General features: G+C 39.0%; 2 protein-coding genes across 3 annotated transcripts; both read right to left on the bottom strand.

The window, feature by feature from the left end:
* Positions 1-1,541: 1,541 nt before the first annotated feature.
* On the bottom strand, positions 1,542-9,513 carry LOC138313081 (uncharacterized). Of its 2 annotated transcripts, XM_069253730.1 has the most exons (8): positions 8,130-9,513; positions 7,835-7,971; positions 7,494-7,571; positions 6,910-6,972; positions 5,672-5,803; positions 5,302-5,447; positions 4,923-5,043; positions 1,542-3,526 (listed from the first exon to the last, which is right to left on the bottom strand). In XM_069253730.1, the coding sequence occupies exons 4-8, from the start codon at positions 6,922-6,924 to the stop codon at positions 3,248-3,250; spliced, it is 693 nt and encodes a 230-aa protein (XP_069109831.1). In that variant the 5' UTR covers positions 6,925-6,972; positions 7,494-7,571; positions 7,835-7,971; positions 8,130-9,513; the 3' UTR covers positions 1,542-3,247. The 2 variants fall into 2 exon arrangements, with proteins under 2 accessions (XP_069109831.1, XP_069109832.1); XM_069253731.1 differs by lacking the exons at positions 7,494-7,571; positions 7,835-7,971; positions 8,130-9,513 and adding an exon at positions 7,141-7,416.
* LOC138313080 (uncharacterized) lies at positions 8,891-9,532 on the bottom strand. The gene has a single exon (XM_069253729.1). It carries the CDS (start codon positions 9,530-9,532, stop codon positions 8,891-8,893), a length of 642 nt encoding a protein of 213 aa, XP_069109830.1.
* Positions 9,533-16,615: the final 7,083 nt, after the last annotated feature.

Genomic DNA, 16,615 nt, shown 5'->3' with positions numbered 1-16,615 from the left:
CCACAACAGATACAACCAGATATACACTCTACACCTTGTATTCTGGTCCTATCTGTTGTCATTTACTAAACCACAACAGATACAACCAGATATACACTCTACACCTTGTATTCTGGTCCTATCTGTTGTCATTTACTAAACCACAACAGATACAACCAGATATACACTCTACACCTTGTATTCTGGTCCTATCTAGATCTGTTGTCATTTACTAAACCACAACAGATACAACCAGATATACACTCTACACCTTGTATTCTGGTCCTATCTGTTGTCATTTACTAAACCACAACAGATACAACCAGATATACACTCTACACCTTGTATTCTGGTCCTATCTGTTGTCATTTACTAAACCACAACAGATACAACCAGATATACACTCTACACCTTGTATTCTGGTCCTATCTGTTGTCATTTACTAAACCACAACAGATACAACCAGATATACACTCTACACCTTGTATTCTGGTCCTATCTGTTGTCATTTACTAAACCACAACAGATACAACCAGATATACACTATACACTCTACACCTTGTATTCTGGTCCTATCTGTTGTCATTTACTAAACCACAACAGATACAACCAGATATACACTCTACACCTTGTATTCTGGTCCTATCTGTTGTCATTTACTAAACCACAACAGATACAACCAGATATACACTCTACACCTTGTATTCTGTTCCTATCTGTTGTCATTTACTAAACCACAACAGATACAACCAGATATACACTACACCTTGTATTCTGGTCTTATCTGTTGTCATTTACTAAACCACAACAGATACAACCAGATATACACTCTACACCTTGTATTCTGGTCCTATCTGTTGTCATTTACTAAACCACAACAGATACAACCAGATATACACTCTACACCTTGTATTCTGGTCCTATCTGTTGTCATTTACTAAACCACAACAGATACAACCAGATATACACTCTACACCTTGTATTCTGGTCCTATCTGTTGTCATTTACTAAACCACAACAGATATAACCAGATATACACTCTACACCTTGTTTTCTGGTCTTATCTCTGTTGTCATTTACTAAACCACAACAGATACAACCAGATATACACTCTACACCTTGTATTCTGGTCCTATCTGTTGTCATTTACTAAACCACAACAGATACAACCAGATATACAACCAGATATACACTCTACACCTTGTATTCTGGTCCTATCTGTTGTCATTTACTAAACCACAACAGATACAACCAGATATACACTCTACACCTTGTATTCTGGTCCTATCTGTTGTCATTTACTAAACCACAACAGATACAACCAGATATACACTCTACACCTTGTATTCTGGTCCTATCTGTTGTCATTTACTAAACCACAACAGATACAACCAGATATACACTCTACACCTTGTATTCTGGTCCTATCTGTTGTCATTTACTAAACCACAACAGATACAACCAGATATACACTCTACACCTTGTATTCTGGTCCTATCTGTTGTCATTTACTAAACCACAACAGATACAAAAGTCATGAAAACACTGAAACAGCATCGGGATCTTTTAAACATTTAGAAACGATAAAATACAATGATATATACATGATGAGACTACTTTATATTTACAAAAAACATTATACACTCATAATTTACAAAAAAGATGCCAGTACTTTTAATTGATCAAAATTCCTAAATACAATAATGAACGATGACAGAGTCAGATGTACAGCAGACCAAGTTTACGAGCATTTTCAGCCGCGCCAGTGACTTACGAACTTACAACTTTTCACGGTGTGCCAGAGGTTCGCATCCTGTTCTGTAAATCATGTTATGTCATCTACCCCTACCCCTCTTTCTCTTTATAATCCCGTCCCTGGTTTCATTCTGTACAAAATCAACATACACATATGTACAATCAACACTAATTTAAAAATAATTTTTATTTTTATGGAAATATCATTACTATTGATAAACAACTGATCTAACAATTATATTTAGATATGAATTTATTGGACTTAAAAAAAACCCTTTCAGATAGTATGGCTGCATTTGCATCATTTCAGTATTTACACCAGGCAATTTGCTAATCTTATGACATTCAATTACTCACACGAAATTTGAAATTCATATAATGATACAACGTGGTGGCCAATACGAAATAGACCATTTTGTGTGTCCACATAGTGGAATTTTGCGAGTTTCTGAAAAATGTCTCGCATTCCTGGGCCAATGAAACACTTGACTATTTTTGGTTGTAAATTAATATTTTGTAATCCAGTTACAAAACGATAAAAAAATAATAATTCAGTTTTATTTTCACATGCTTTGGATGCCATATACCCCACTTACTGTACCTATAGTAAAGATACCTTCGGTAGGTATATATTTGCTTAAATGATATTGTACTCCAAAATCACCGACAAAATATCTATAAAGATCACATATAGATGAGTTTGAAAGGCTTTGCCTTGCATGGTCAAAAATTTGTGCCTTTATCATACATTTGTATATTGTTTTTCATCAGGTTTATCCAGAGAAAACCTATACCAAGACTAAAAGGTTTCTATTTCAGAAAGGCATCCCAATTAGATGGGCTAGTTGCCTTCCTCAATCATTTGGCACAACATTTCATAAGCAGTTTGTATAATACAATTATTAGATTTTTATATTGTGAACCAATATTATAATATTTGAATTAAAAGAAAAAATCTTAATAATAGGACTACCAAGTTCATTATAGTAAATACGCATTGCAAGTTGAGCCTTTTACTTCATCAATATCCTACAAAAGTCGAGAAGGGGTTTTCCTATATTGTTACAGTTCTTTATAACCTATATTTTTCTGAGGCATATCAAAGGATTACTACTGATACTCATATAAGTATTAAAATACATTTTGAATTTAAAGGAAATAAGGCTTTTCTATCTTGGTGACATAAATGCTTTAGAGCAAAGGTCAAATTAACATTTCTAGAATAGAGTTCATCTACTACTTCACTTGGGACGCAGTCGATGATTCAATGCATGAATTTATTTCTACCATCTTCTTTCCATTTGTGATGATTTATTGGAGTCATAAGTGTCAAACAGCTGTTTCCTCATTCCACAATTTGTCACTGATCATTTAGATAATATGCCTAGGTTTACAATCTTTTTATTGTGACAATCTATTGAAGTATGTCATCACGTGAGAAGACATTGTATTTAGGATGTTTATGCCACTTGACGAACAGGTGTTGTGTAACCTCTATATCTGCAGTTAGTATTCATTGGTACTGAGCAACACAGATTGTGCATATGTAATCATTCTTTGGCGCCTTAACTAGTCCAACACATTGCAAATGTGACCATCTACCACAAACATTGCACATGACCCAGGTTGCCCGTTTAGGTGATGTGCACCCAACCATGTCACATCTTGTCCGTTGAGAAGGCCGTTCCATTGATGATGCTAACAGCTTGAATCGGACAAATTCTCTCATTTCCAGGGCAAGAGCATGATTGACCTCTTCAAGCTGCAAGTTCTTAGTCAGAACAAAAGCATTCTGTTAAATATAGAGAATGTTACATGAATTTCAGATATTACATTAGTGAAAAAGGCTCATGTAAAAAAACAACTACAGTAAAACCCCTATTACTCGAGCAGGTGGGACCAGGTCAATAGTTCGAGGAATACGGGGTATTCGACTCATCCGAGGTTGGTCATGATCAACAGTCAAAATGTCCGGTCTCAAACTATGACAAACAATGCACGACAATGGCATTTTAATTACCCTATCTTTCAACATTCTTTGCATATATCGTTTGATATCGTTTACATCTTTCGATAAATAACATTGTGTTAGCCTGTCGAATAAAACCAACAAAGAAAACAAAGAAATTAAAAAAAAAAAAAAATTATAATTAGGCGGACGTCAGCAATATCTTCCGCCTCTTTTGTCATTTCACAATGCATACTTTCTATTAACACGGATCAACAACTTCCGTATTTTCGTATTTACAGCGAAGATTATTACGAGAGAAACATCAATAACTTAATGCCTTTTCTGAAATATTCAAATAAAGTTAGCATCAAACAACTACTTGCAATCGTGTAGGTAGGTACTAATGACACCGTTAATCCCTTAATTACCTAAAGGCTCGACACGCAAACTGTATAAACACAAGATCATGAGCAATTATCCATGTCGGTCGGTGCAGTCAGGTGTGACACAGGTAAAAAAAATCTCAAGGGCTGAACACCTGTTCGACGAATACATGGGTAAATACTATGTATTTGATGAAACAGGGACATAATTCTGTTCGGGGAATAAGGGGTATTCGACAAATAGCTGTTCGAGCTATACAGGGTTTTGTTACATAGATTATATAGGGAGACGGTCGGGACCGTACAACCAGTTCGACGAATTCGAGGAATCCGGGTTCGAGTTAGAGGGGTTTTACTGTAATTTATTGTAATATATACGCAAGTCATGTTTGACTTTCTCCATGTGTGTAATATACCAAGTAATATTGAAGAATTACAGAAAACTTGTATTAAAAGTACTAGCTGACAGCTTAAAATTACATTAATTTGTCACAGTCCAGGGGTTCTGATCACTTATGATCTCTACACCCCTGAACTATATCATAGTAAAATTTCAGCTCATCAGAAAACATCTCCACCAATCACAGGCCTGAAATGTTTTCCTTTGAAGACTACAGAGAGAGCACGCCCAACATCAAAGCCACACAGTCAACCACAGAGTACTGTTATATGGCTCTTTTGATGTACATCAAACAACTAAATTACCTGTTCTGTTGCCTCCAATTTTACTATGAGATAGTCCAGGAGTGTAGAGATCGTAAGTGCATTCTAGACATGGAGTAACAGGACTATATTCCTTTTTTTAATCTTGCATTGATGTAAAATATAACAATTTCTTTAATATTTATTCTTACCAACAACACAAATGCACCACAAGCATTTCCATCTCTCTGGATAGATGAAACCAATTGGCCTGAAATCCATATTGCATTTGCCAACTCGGCTGTTTTCTGTGACCTGATGGCCATATATTTCCTGTGTTAATTTAAAAACGAGAAACTGTACCCCTAAAAGATATCAAATGTCTGCGAAATAACTGTAAAATTGTTTTTTTTATTCTTTTACCTTTCTGTAACATTGCTAATTACTTTCTAGAGAAAAAGAGTACAGTCATACATGTTGTTGATGGTAGATATAAAATGATGTTATTTTCTATTTTCTTGATAGATGTACAATGACGTTTTTTTCTACTTTCAATCTTTAAAAGCTAGTGGTATTACATATGACACTTACTTCCAGTTGTTTATAAGTGTCTGATTAGTTCCACCCATGGAGTCAAGGACAGATACAGTTTTGGTGGTCATATTGGCTGCAAGGAGTACCCAATGATTTCCAACATTTGCAGGCAAAAACACCCATTTGTACATTGCAAATTTAACCTGAAAAAAAAACACCTCATTCATCAGTAGTTTTTCATGCCTCTTGGTTTTGGATTTTATTATAATGATCATCTCATTATTATTTTGTATAGAGTATGTTATTGAAATACTTTTTAAAATTTGAATTTCATGTTAAAACACTTCAAAAGTTAAAGACATATAAATATTCTTAAAATTCATCTCATATTTGCTTTCCTAATTGTCCACATATTGATTTATCTTACATCTGAATAAAGCCAGTGGTCAAATTTGCCTTTACTCCATAGCACTGCTGTATAGGATGGCATCACAAAGATATGGTCAGTGTCCCCCACATTTTGTTCCCTCTGGAGCAAGGAGAGATATGCATTGATGACCTGAAAACACGTCAATTACTTTGATTAAATGTTGTTTGGGACTAGTGTAGTTGAATTGCCTTTCCATATATGGCAATGACCACAAAATGAATTTTATCTTGCAACTGCCGCACATACTGACGGATAACAACTGCTGGATAAATTTGTGCTTTATCCATCAATACGAAATGCTTTATCTGTCAATACAATCACACGACGTTGTTCCATCTCTGACGGAACTCTTTCTAACTTGACACAGAACTTGAAACTTCCGGTGAATGAAACGTCATTCAGTTGTAAGATACTAACCATGTATTCTCTATATCAACATAGTCAGGAAAATGAAAGACTTGAAAGTTTATTCATTTGCATTTGATTATTAATATTTCTTTCAATATGAAAAAGGGATGAAATTGAAAGTCATTCTGAAATCAAATAGGCAATAGCTTTATTAGCTGTGTATCATCATTACCTTAAAAATTATCATTTAACCACTTTGGATTTTTCAGCGTACTGAAGTCTTTTGTGTCCAGTACCTCGCCACATACATAGTAACGACAGTTTTTCTTGAGGGTCACAGATGGTGTCTGTGAGTGTCTCACACTTATCAGGTTCTTCAAATGGTCATGTTGGTGATCTTGATCTAAATTCAAAACGCTTTTATTCATCTTCAATATATCTTTTGGAATTTATATGTAACTACAATGTAACTATTGTAAATAAATGAGAGATTGAACAGTGCTGTAAAGGTATGAACGCAATAGGATACAGATATTTTCAATAGAGCACTGTTGAATCTATATGTAATGGTCTACTTTTGCATGTTTGACGTCAAATTAAAAACGGTGTTGGTTGCTAAGTTGGGTAACTACAATAGTTAGAAGATATGGCTCTGGTTATTGAATGTTTGATTAAAAATATAACTATGTCAAGGTACTCTATAACCATTGGTAGGCAGTTTTTCTTCAAGTTTTCCAAGTTTTTTTTTGCCAACTTCAAACCTGGCATGACCTTTCATGACCATGGTTGTTAATAGGATGCAATCAAAATCAAATAAACATCTTCACTGTCAATAATCAATGTTATTAATCTGGTGGCATTAAAATTTTCATACAAAAGTATCTCACCTTTCTTATCCCCATCACTTGGTAGATTGAACCTGATCCTTTTTTCCTTCTTCAATTTCAGTTCTTCATGACATGACATGTAAAAGAGAAATTGTCATGCTATACTCCCAGATATGACAAAAAACACATTCTAATCGTTCAAACAAATACACATAAATTTTAACCTTTAATTTGTAATATAGCAGTAATTAGAGAATTCTCTCTATCTTCTAAAAATATCATTATGATTACCTCAGCAATAATTACTATATCCACCATAACATCATACCGCTTCTTGTAATCCTATATAAGTATATAAGTATATCTCAAGTCCTCCACCTGTGGGTCATGTTTTCAACACCCATGTGGGGCAGTTGCCAGGAGGTTGGAGGATTTTCTTTGAGACTTAGGCTTCCCTCCATAGCAACCTTCCAAAATCTTAAATGACTGTGAAATGGATGCTCAAAAAACCAAACTTAATCATAACATTCTGATCTATTTTACATCATTTTTTTCACAGACAAATAGAATTTTAATATTTGAGCTCTCCTACCAGCCAAATACTATCTTACAATGAATTCTTCCAATAATTTATAGATACCCACTTGATGTACTCTTAAGGCTTGGAGAAACTGACAGCAATGGCTCTGGTAATGTGACATCTGATGGACTTTGCTCAGGGTCTGGAAAATGTAAATTGATTAATGATTAATTGACTAATTAATTATAATGTGCTAAGGCATGTTATTCAATTTGTCTGCAATCCAGGGAGAATTATAGGACCATAAATCCTCCAAGAAGGTAATTTAATGCTTAAATAAATCATGTGAAGGATTTAGTTTTATCAAAACAAACAAGGTATTCATAGAATCAGACTTTAAAGGGACAATTCAATCTAAGAGAACATTAAAATTTGTACATATTGTAACAGCAAACACACACGAACCAGGTGTAGGTGACGTGCGTTACTGTATCGCAATTTCGCAGCCCTGATCAAGGGGACGTAACTCGCAGAAATGACGTAAGCCAAGGGTCTTGGTGGTGTACTGAAGAGTTTATTCGTTACCAAAACTCTACGTGAGACTGCAAAATACAAACAGACAGTCTTAGCTTAGCTATCATGATAAAACAATGAACGCATTGTCAAACATTGTAATAACTCGCCAGTAAACCGACCGCAAATTGCAAATAATTAGAAATGCTAGAAATTACCGAAAACCTATATGTTCCATTATACATACCTCTTTGGGCTTACATACGCGCAATTCGCAATGTTCCGTAAGTAGATTTATGCCTCGTAACCAAACAGGCATTCGCAGGTTAACGCACGTGGAAGATAAATTCTAACAGCCGAGCACATGGCTTCTTCTTCCCTCTGTTCGGAACTTTCTTACCTTTTTCCGCAACGAGCTCTGACAAGGGAGATAACTCCTGTCCGACTACAGTTACATGGCTCCCCAAAATTATGAGAAATAATTTTTTAATCTTAATGTCAGAAATAATCAACATTTAAATGTTAATAAAACTATACTATCTAATAAGTATATACATATACAGGCACATGATCATGTATTTTAAATTCATGGCTCCTCGGTGTGGAATTCCCCGGTTTCATGTAGGAACACTAGTTTGTGTATAGGGCGTTCTAGAAAGTTCATTCGGTCGGCCCTTCGGCCTTGGTTGTCCAACGTTGGATCCCCAACCGCAACCTTAACTTTCCGCACGAATCCGTCCTCTCCACAAAATGTTTCTTCTACCCGGCCCATACGCCAGTGGTTTCTTGCTTGGTTGTCGTCCATGATTAGAACGACATCTCCAATGCGCATATTCCGCTTTGGCGAAATCCATTTGTTCCGAACTTGCAGGTTTTGCAAGAACTCCTTCCTCCAACGATTCCAGAACTCATTGGCTAAGTACTGAACACGGCGCCATCTTCTGCGGGAATATAGATCAGTCTTTTGAAACTGTCCTGGTGGCGATAAAATAACCTTCGATTTCATCGTCAGAAGATGGTTGGAGTCAGAGGTTCCGCTGAATGTGGGTCATTCAAGTTCGTCGCTGATAGAGGTCGACTGTTCACGATGGCCGCAGCCTCGCACATGAATGTTCGAAGAGTTTCATCATCCAACTGAGATCCAGATTGGAGCATTAATGAAGCAAGCACATTTCTAACCGAGCGTATCTGTCGCTCCCAGGCTCCGCCCATATGGCTCGCCGAAGGAACGTTCATTTTGAAGCTGATAAAGTCACATCCTTCTCTCGAAAGAAACTGCTGTAACTGACAATCGTCTAACCCTTCAAGTTCTTCCCTGAGCTCACGCTCAGCGCCGACAAAGTTTGTACCTCTGTCTGATCTCAGTTGTCTTACAGGACCTCGTATCGCCAGAAACCTACGCAACGCATTGATGAATGAGCTGGTGTCAAGCGAGTTTGCCGTTTCTACATGGATAGCACGACTAGACATGCATGTGAAAATGACACCATAGCGTTTCAATTCCTTGCGACCTTCCTTGATATAAAACGGCCCGAAGAAGTCAACTCCGCTGTATGTAAATGGTGGTTCGGGCGACAATCTATCCGCAGGCAGGTCAGCCATCCTTTGTCCTTGAGTGATTCCACGTAACTTTCGGCAGGTCACACGCATTTCGATATTTAACTAGACACGGCGGAACTACAGCCGACTATCCAAAATCCGTTCGCTCGAATTTCACCAGTTGTTATGCCTCGACCTTGATGCTCCACACGCTCATGGTAATGACGGATCACAAGCTCGGTGACATGGGATTTCCTTGGAAGTATGATAGGATGTTTAACGCTCGCATCGAAATCACCGTGTTTAATGCGCCCACCGACTCGTAGAATGCCATTGTCATCCAGGAAGGGATCTAAACCACACAATGAGGACGAGCTCTTAAGACATACCTTCTGTTTCGAGTCACAACTATGACTTGCTTCTGCAGTATGTAGATACTCGATTTCCTTCTGAAAGGAAGTCCTTTGAACCAGACTTATGATAGCTGTCTCAGCCTCTTGCAACTCCTCTACTGTAGTCATGCGTGTTTTTAGAGGTAGCGATTGTCTTCTCCAGCGAGGATTTCAACTCCGAAAATCGCACAGACTTCGTCCTTAGACGTCGCTTAAATATCAAGCAAAGAGCAACTGCCTTCTTGGCTCTTTGCCAATCTGAGAACGCATCCAGTCTGTCTATAAGAGGTTTCTCCTCAACGGGTGTTGTCGCAGTTTCAAACACTTGTGCCTTCTTTACTTCTGGATCTTTGAATGACAAGGAAGGTACTGGCTGAGTATCACAACTGGCCAGAGGGTCAGTTTCCCATAAGAAGCGCGGTCCACTGAACCAGATAGAATGGTTTATCAAATCATCAGCTGTAGCACCACGTGACGCAATGTCCGCTGGGTTGTTCTCTGATGTTACGTATTTCCATTGAGATGGCTCCGTGTGATCGCGGATTTGCTGTACTCGATTCGCTACAAAGACGTGGAATCTACGAGAGTCGTTCGCAATGTATCCTAGAACAACACTGCTGTCCGTCCAGAACCATTTCAGTGACGTTACTGTAGTCAAGTTCTCTAATCAACATCGAATCACTCATTCGCACTGATACAAGAGCAGCCACAAGCTCTGACCGTGGAATAGTAATCGGCTTTAATGGGACTACCCTTGCCTTGCCCATAACTAATGCGCAATGAACTCTACCGTCTGTATTGACCAACCGAACGTACGAACACTGACCATATCCTTGAGTACTCGCATCAGAGAAATGATGAAGTTCGACAGACACTGTTTCACCAAAGTCCGATGGCTTCAGACATCTGTTCACCTTTAGATCCTTCAAATTGTTGAGATCAAGTCTCCATCGCAACCATCTCGCACTCAGATCATCGGAAAGCGGACTGTCCCAGTCTGTCTTATCCTTGCACATTTGCTGCAAAATTTGCTTCCCAACTAAGATGAATGGTGCAATAAAGCCAAGAGGATCGTACACCGAGCACAGGGTAGAAAGTACACCTCGACGGGTTAACGGACGGTCGTTTAGGGTGATGCGGAACTGGAATGTATCAGATTCGATGCACCACTGAACTCCAAGAGCCCCTCTCAACCGGAAGTTGGTCCTGGAGAACGTCAATATCCTTCAGCCCTTGGGCCCTATCTGCTAGAGGAATGTGTTGCAGCACATTCTTTGAGCTTGAGAGAAATTTGTGTAGTCGTAACCAACCTCATATCGTAAACATTTCCTTAGTGATTATGTCGATGATGTATCATTCAATCTTCTTCTGTTGGCTTCGGATACAGATGTTCACTCTCTTCCCATCATCAGCACGTAGAAGTACCGCGTCTCGCACAAAGGGTTAGCTACAGCTGTAACCAATTATCTATCGCCGCTGTCAGGGGCCTACGGCGAGCCGCTTCAACCACACCGACGTTTGCACAATCCAGTGGATGAATTCCCGCCGGCCAAACAACTAATGTAACGCTCAGCCGAAAGTCCCCATCTGAGTTGTTGTCCCTTGAGGATTGCGCGGTTTGATTCCCACCACAGGAAATTCGAAGATAAGCGCGGTGCTCGGGATTAACCTTAAACTGGAAAATATCATGCAGGTTTCTATGTCTGCCCATAAAAGGGAGGCAACTTGTTCCTTTCGACACACGACAGCGAGTAAACCCCTACAAATACGTGAGTAGTGAAAGACGGGTGTCCCTTTGTTTCTGTCAGATTTCGCCCAATCTCCACAACGTATATTCGACCAACACTTGTTGTTTTTGCTCTGCAGCTCGCGAAAGACGAACTCGATTTCTTTCATCGGCCTAGAGGATGATATTATACCTTGGGGGAGGGTATACATACCTTACTGATGACCAGCGGCCTAGTTCACAGATCCTCTATTTCAGTCTAGCTTTACTCCTGTGATATTGTTCTGATAATATTCAACCGGTTCCATCTAAGGCTTTGTATGAGAATCTCTTTGGGTACTGGGCGGCAAATTGTGCGAGCCGTCCAAACGTCCCGCACTATTAGGGGTGAGTAGAAAGCCTGTTGAGGCGATTGTGACTTGAAGTTACAAGGCTACAAAGGTGCATAGCTCTTCTCTAAATCGGTAACTGGGCGGTATCGTCAATAGTGGTTCCAGTTCTCTAGAGATGCGAATAGCCTGACTTCCATAGCCCCAAGAAAAACAACGAATAATGTGGCGAATTGGAACATCAATTTCCAGAGTTTGTACCTCATATGAAAGCACGTGTCCATCATGCTGGTAAGTTCAACAGTGATTAAGTGACTTCATTCCCGTCATGATTCTTACCTTCTATAATGAAAAGATACAACATGTTCCTTGAAAGTTGTCACGTCAGCGTGAATTTGGGAACAATCGCCTTCGTTAGCCAGGCGTAGCAACACAGCAATGTACAATTGTAACCAACCCAGTCATCCTGCGAGATGCTTTCCACGCAATCGTCTGTCCCTACACATTCCCAGTCTGCCCATCAATCACAGCTAGTATCAGTGTACACTGGGTCATTCGGCCCTATCGATATAGACACCTGGCGCATATAACATCTGCGAGGTAAGTATTTATATGCCGAAATGCCTCGAGAACAATCTATTAAGCCAATTATTAATCAGGTCAAATCTACGTCAATATACGCAAATGGCATAAGTTCCTCGCGCTTCAATCGGTTTTTCCAAATGTGGCTCATACTTGTCCGTTAGCCATTGCCTCTGAGCCATATGTTCGGTGGGATCCGAATTGCTGGCTGGGCATATTAATAATTTCTTGTGAACTGGTCTCATACGGAAGGGGACAGATTTTTACGGAGCTATAGAAATGCACTGAAGCCAGTAAGGCCGTACCACTCTGATAATATGCTATCTGACTATTCAAAGCGGGGTTCCTTCCGCCGGCGCGTTACATGGTGAGCAAGTAGCAACCTTAACTTCAAGGTAATCCTAGTCGCACTGAAGTAAATCGAAACGGAAAGCCTCCCCGTACATGAAGGGTTGATAATCTACGGACAGTCTTGTCAAAGTTAAACAGCGAATCACCAGTTTCTTCTCTTCCAGGCCGTATCTTTGGTCCACAGTCAAATTGAGAGAATAGTACTCTCGGTACTATCATTGAACTTTTTTACTCGACAATTTCACCAAGTATTTCCTGACTCTCAATATAATAGGTAGAGTCTCGGAGTGGCATTGATGACTTCTCATAGACTTCCGGATGCCATTAGAAGTCTGCCCTGGGGGTGTGTGCCCGGTCCGTGGTGCAGCAGATGTCAGCGGGCTTCCGCACAATTCACCACTTAAATAGGTCTGTGAATTGGATGGGAATCTTTCGAAAACAAAAACTACTTTTCTTACACTGGCTGTCCTCTTGTCTTACACTTCTCTCGATATCTTGTCCAAATGCTAAGGCATACCAAATACAAGAGAACCTGTCTCGACCTTGTGGCAACAGCTCCTTCCTCTGATCCCAAAGGTTTAGCAAGGAACATCGTCCCTGCAACATTCTAGCTGCAATGTACCATGTTCTGTCGGCAAGCAGGTACACAGTTTTACCTTCACTTTGCCTTGGGCTCGGTATTTTTCCACACTGTGGCTGGAACTGGACATCTACTTCGGTCACAAATGAACGCGCCCCTGTATGTTTACGACGAGGAACGGCTTTTTGTAGAGTCTTGGTCCGCTTTCCGGCGTCGCCGAACCTATTTTCAGACTTGAACGATTGAATGGAAGTGACTGGATCACATGCAATTTTCGCTTCCCTTCCTATAAATTCCACAAAATCTTTGAATGGAGGAAATACCTTAGTTTCTTCCTTCCGTTGAATCACTATCCGCGACCATCTGTTCACAATCCAGTCAGGAAGTTTGGCCAACATCTTCCTGTTCTCCCGATTGTCATTGAGGATGTCAAGACTGCCAATGCTTTGCATAGCTGCTAAACATTGCCTAAGAAAGTCTGCATATTTCAGTAAGCTGTTGACATCTCGAGAGTAAATTTTGGGCCATTTATCCAGCTTATCACGAAAGGCGTTAGCAACCACAAAAGAATTGCCATATCGTTCATCGAGCAGCTTCTTCGCATCATCATACGCATCGTCGGTAGACAGTAGGAAATAATTTTCCACCACTTCCTTGACCGCTCCTCCAAGGTACTTCTTTAGATAGTGTATCCGTTCTGATGAGGGAATTTGTCTCTGCTCAATAAGAGTCTGGAAGGCAGCCTTCCATCCTGGATACTTCAACGGATCACCAAGGAAAACTCCTGGTTCAGGGGGTGGAAGACGACTCAGACCAACCTGTTCAGCTAGGGTTTTGGCAAGCTGCAACAGTCCGTGTTCACTGCCTGTGTTTGGAGTATATGTAGTAGGTTGGGAAACAGGTTCAAAATTCACATTAGTGGGAAAATGTAGAACTTCTAGTCTGGTTCTGTGTAGAACTAACCAACCCGAGGTGCCGATTGCATCATTGAAATACCGTGAGTGGGAACGCTGCTAGCTTGAGTCAAAGAAGAGCACCGTGGTATAAATTCAATTTTTTCAAATGAGGATATTAGCACTGTTGAGCTAGAGGTGCCTAACTGCAATGTACCAACATCAAGAAGTTATACTAGAATATATGGGTCCTGTGATATTACCTGAATTCTCTGATGGTTTGGAGAGTGGTTCATTCAAATAAATTGAGTTCTCAGTATTTGACCATTCCTGCTGGGGTTTCTCATCAGTCTTTGATGGCTGGGCTTCCTGTGTGCGCACATAATTCTCAGTATACTTCACCAGCGCCAAAAACTTGGTAGCGATTCGAATTGATGGCTTTATATCAAGTTCTGCAAAACTATTCTCAAGGTTATCAAAGGTATCCATGACTTCCAATTTTGCCCTAGTCACATCAAGCTCTTTCATTGTTTGTATTTTTTCTAGTTCCGCCTTACTACGAGCCTCTATATCGATATACTTGAGTATTGCCTTAAGCTCTGCAGCCTTAATCGTTGCGGCAGACTTATTACTGCTGCTTGTAGACAACGAGTTGATGATAAGCTTCCACGAGACCGGGTTGACCTTGTCTCAGAACTTTACTGCCATATTTCACGACATATGATTTCGCAATTTCTCTCATGATATGCTGATGTTTCACACTCGATACTTTCGTATTTTTTTAGCAATTTCATTTTCTAGAGATTCATTATTGTCCAAATCACCTCTGTCAAACAACTTTGAGCAAGTATCCTGAAAAAAAAAAAGTCTCCTGATAGATTTCTGAAATCTCACCAATGCTACCATCAAGTTTATCTCTCGCCTTTCTTATCTCATCCAGGCTTGTCGAGTCAGATCGTAACTACTTGAACCCTGTTCGCGCACTTACGCCACATGGACACAGCATTACGGAAGTTTGATAAATGGCGACTAATCTTCCATTCCATACCATTTTCTGTACATATTTTCTATTACGCTCGCTTCTGCGACATAGATTCAATTGAATTGTCATGCAAGTTTATTGATTTATCACTCTCGTTATCCTTTGACTGCGACATCTTATTCAGAGTTGAGTTTTCCTCCTGAGTATCAGACATTTACAATCTGTTATAAACTACTGGTATGCAGCAACTTCTTACATTACCAACTATGAAAATTTCACTAAATCAGCAGCATATATCCTTTAATAACAGGGAGGTAATACAAAAAAATACATGAAATGATAATCAGTCCACCACTTATAAGATAATGGTAAATTAATCACTTATTACTAGTAATTGATTCAACAAATACATTTCATACACCTTAAGGCAAGGGAGGTAATACTTACCAGTACCTTACTACACAAAGTCCAGCATGCAACCATTATAGGGCAAATGAGGAATACATGTACTTACCTGCAATCAAGATTGACAGCAACGCAAATATGAACTGAACTATATGCATAAGACTGGTTTAAACTGTGACTACAATTTGTGTAATTACCTGAATATCGCTGGGTAGATTTACTTACTGGCAAACATAATATATATCCGTTGACAGTGTTTCATGCTGTCAACATGACAATATCTCAATTCTAATATAATCATTATGAAATAGAAATTTCCAAAACAAATGTGAAGTTTATCCACGCATGCATAGGAGCGCTCCCAAACAGTTCAAACATGCAATATAAGTATAATCAGTTCTTCCAATTATAAAGTTTTCACAAATGTCTCCATTCCTCCCTTAAAGACATGCAACAGCATAAATGTTCGAAAAGCTGGATCAGCGATACAATCATATAATACAGTACAGTATAGGTAATCTGGTAAGTGTATGTACATTCAGCAAAGCGATCCAATTTTCACTTTGTTTCCTGCAGATAAATCCTTCAATAAAACAAAGACAGTGAATAATTTCCAGATTGGAAACAGCATAAATTCTATTATAAGATCAAGCAAAAGCGTCCAATCTGTTGTGACCACCATACACAGAAAGTACAAAATTCAGGTATTCAAAACAACACTATGGAACACAATTCAAATTTGTTCTATCCATATTGACACTTAATAAACAACTAATGTAAAGCGCATAAGTTCCACGATCGCAATTTAAAATACTTTCTCAAAGAAATAGTCAAGAATGGACTTCCATTAAACATATAAAATGTTTGTTGTATATCCTTGAAAATGTATGATTAAAGCTTGGGCTCTTTATAAGTTGTCTTTCAAAATTGGTGTATTGACATTAATGAAGTTGT

This window comes from Argopecten irradians, unplaced genomic scaffold (genome assembly GCF_041381155.1).
Source record: "Argopecten irradians isolate NY unplaced genomic scaffold, Ai_NY scaffold_0588, whole genome shotgun sequence".
NCBI lineage: Eukaryota > Metazoa > Mollusca > Bivalvia > Pectinida > Pectinidae > Argopecten > Argopecten irradians.
The sequence above is the reverse complement of the archived record's forward strand: the minus strand, read 5'-3'. Positions and strand labels throughout refer to the sequence as shown.

Bases quoted from the DNA above. Each gene is read 5' to 3' on its own strand.
- LOC138313080 (XM_069253729.1), bottom strand. From the start codon at position 9,532: ATGCGTGTGACCTGCCGAAAGTTACGTGGAATCACTCAAGGACAAAGG.
- LOC138313081 (XM_069253730.1), bottom strand. The intron at 5,044-5,301 runs GTAAGTGTCATA...AAATTAACACAG, and splicing joins ACACTTATAAACAACTGGAA to GAAATATATGGCCATCAGGT. The intron at 3,527-4,922 runs GTAAGAATAAAT...TATATTTAACAG, and splicing joins GTGGTGCATTTGTGTTGTTG to AATGCTTTTGTTCTGACTAA.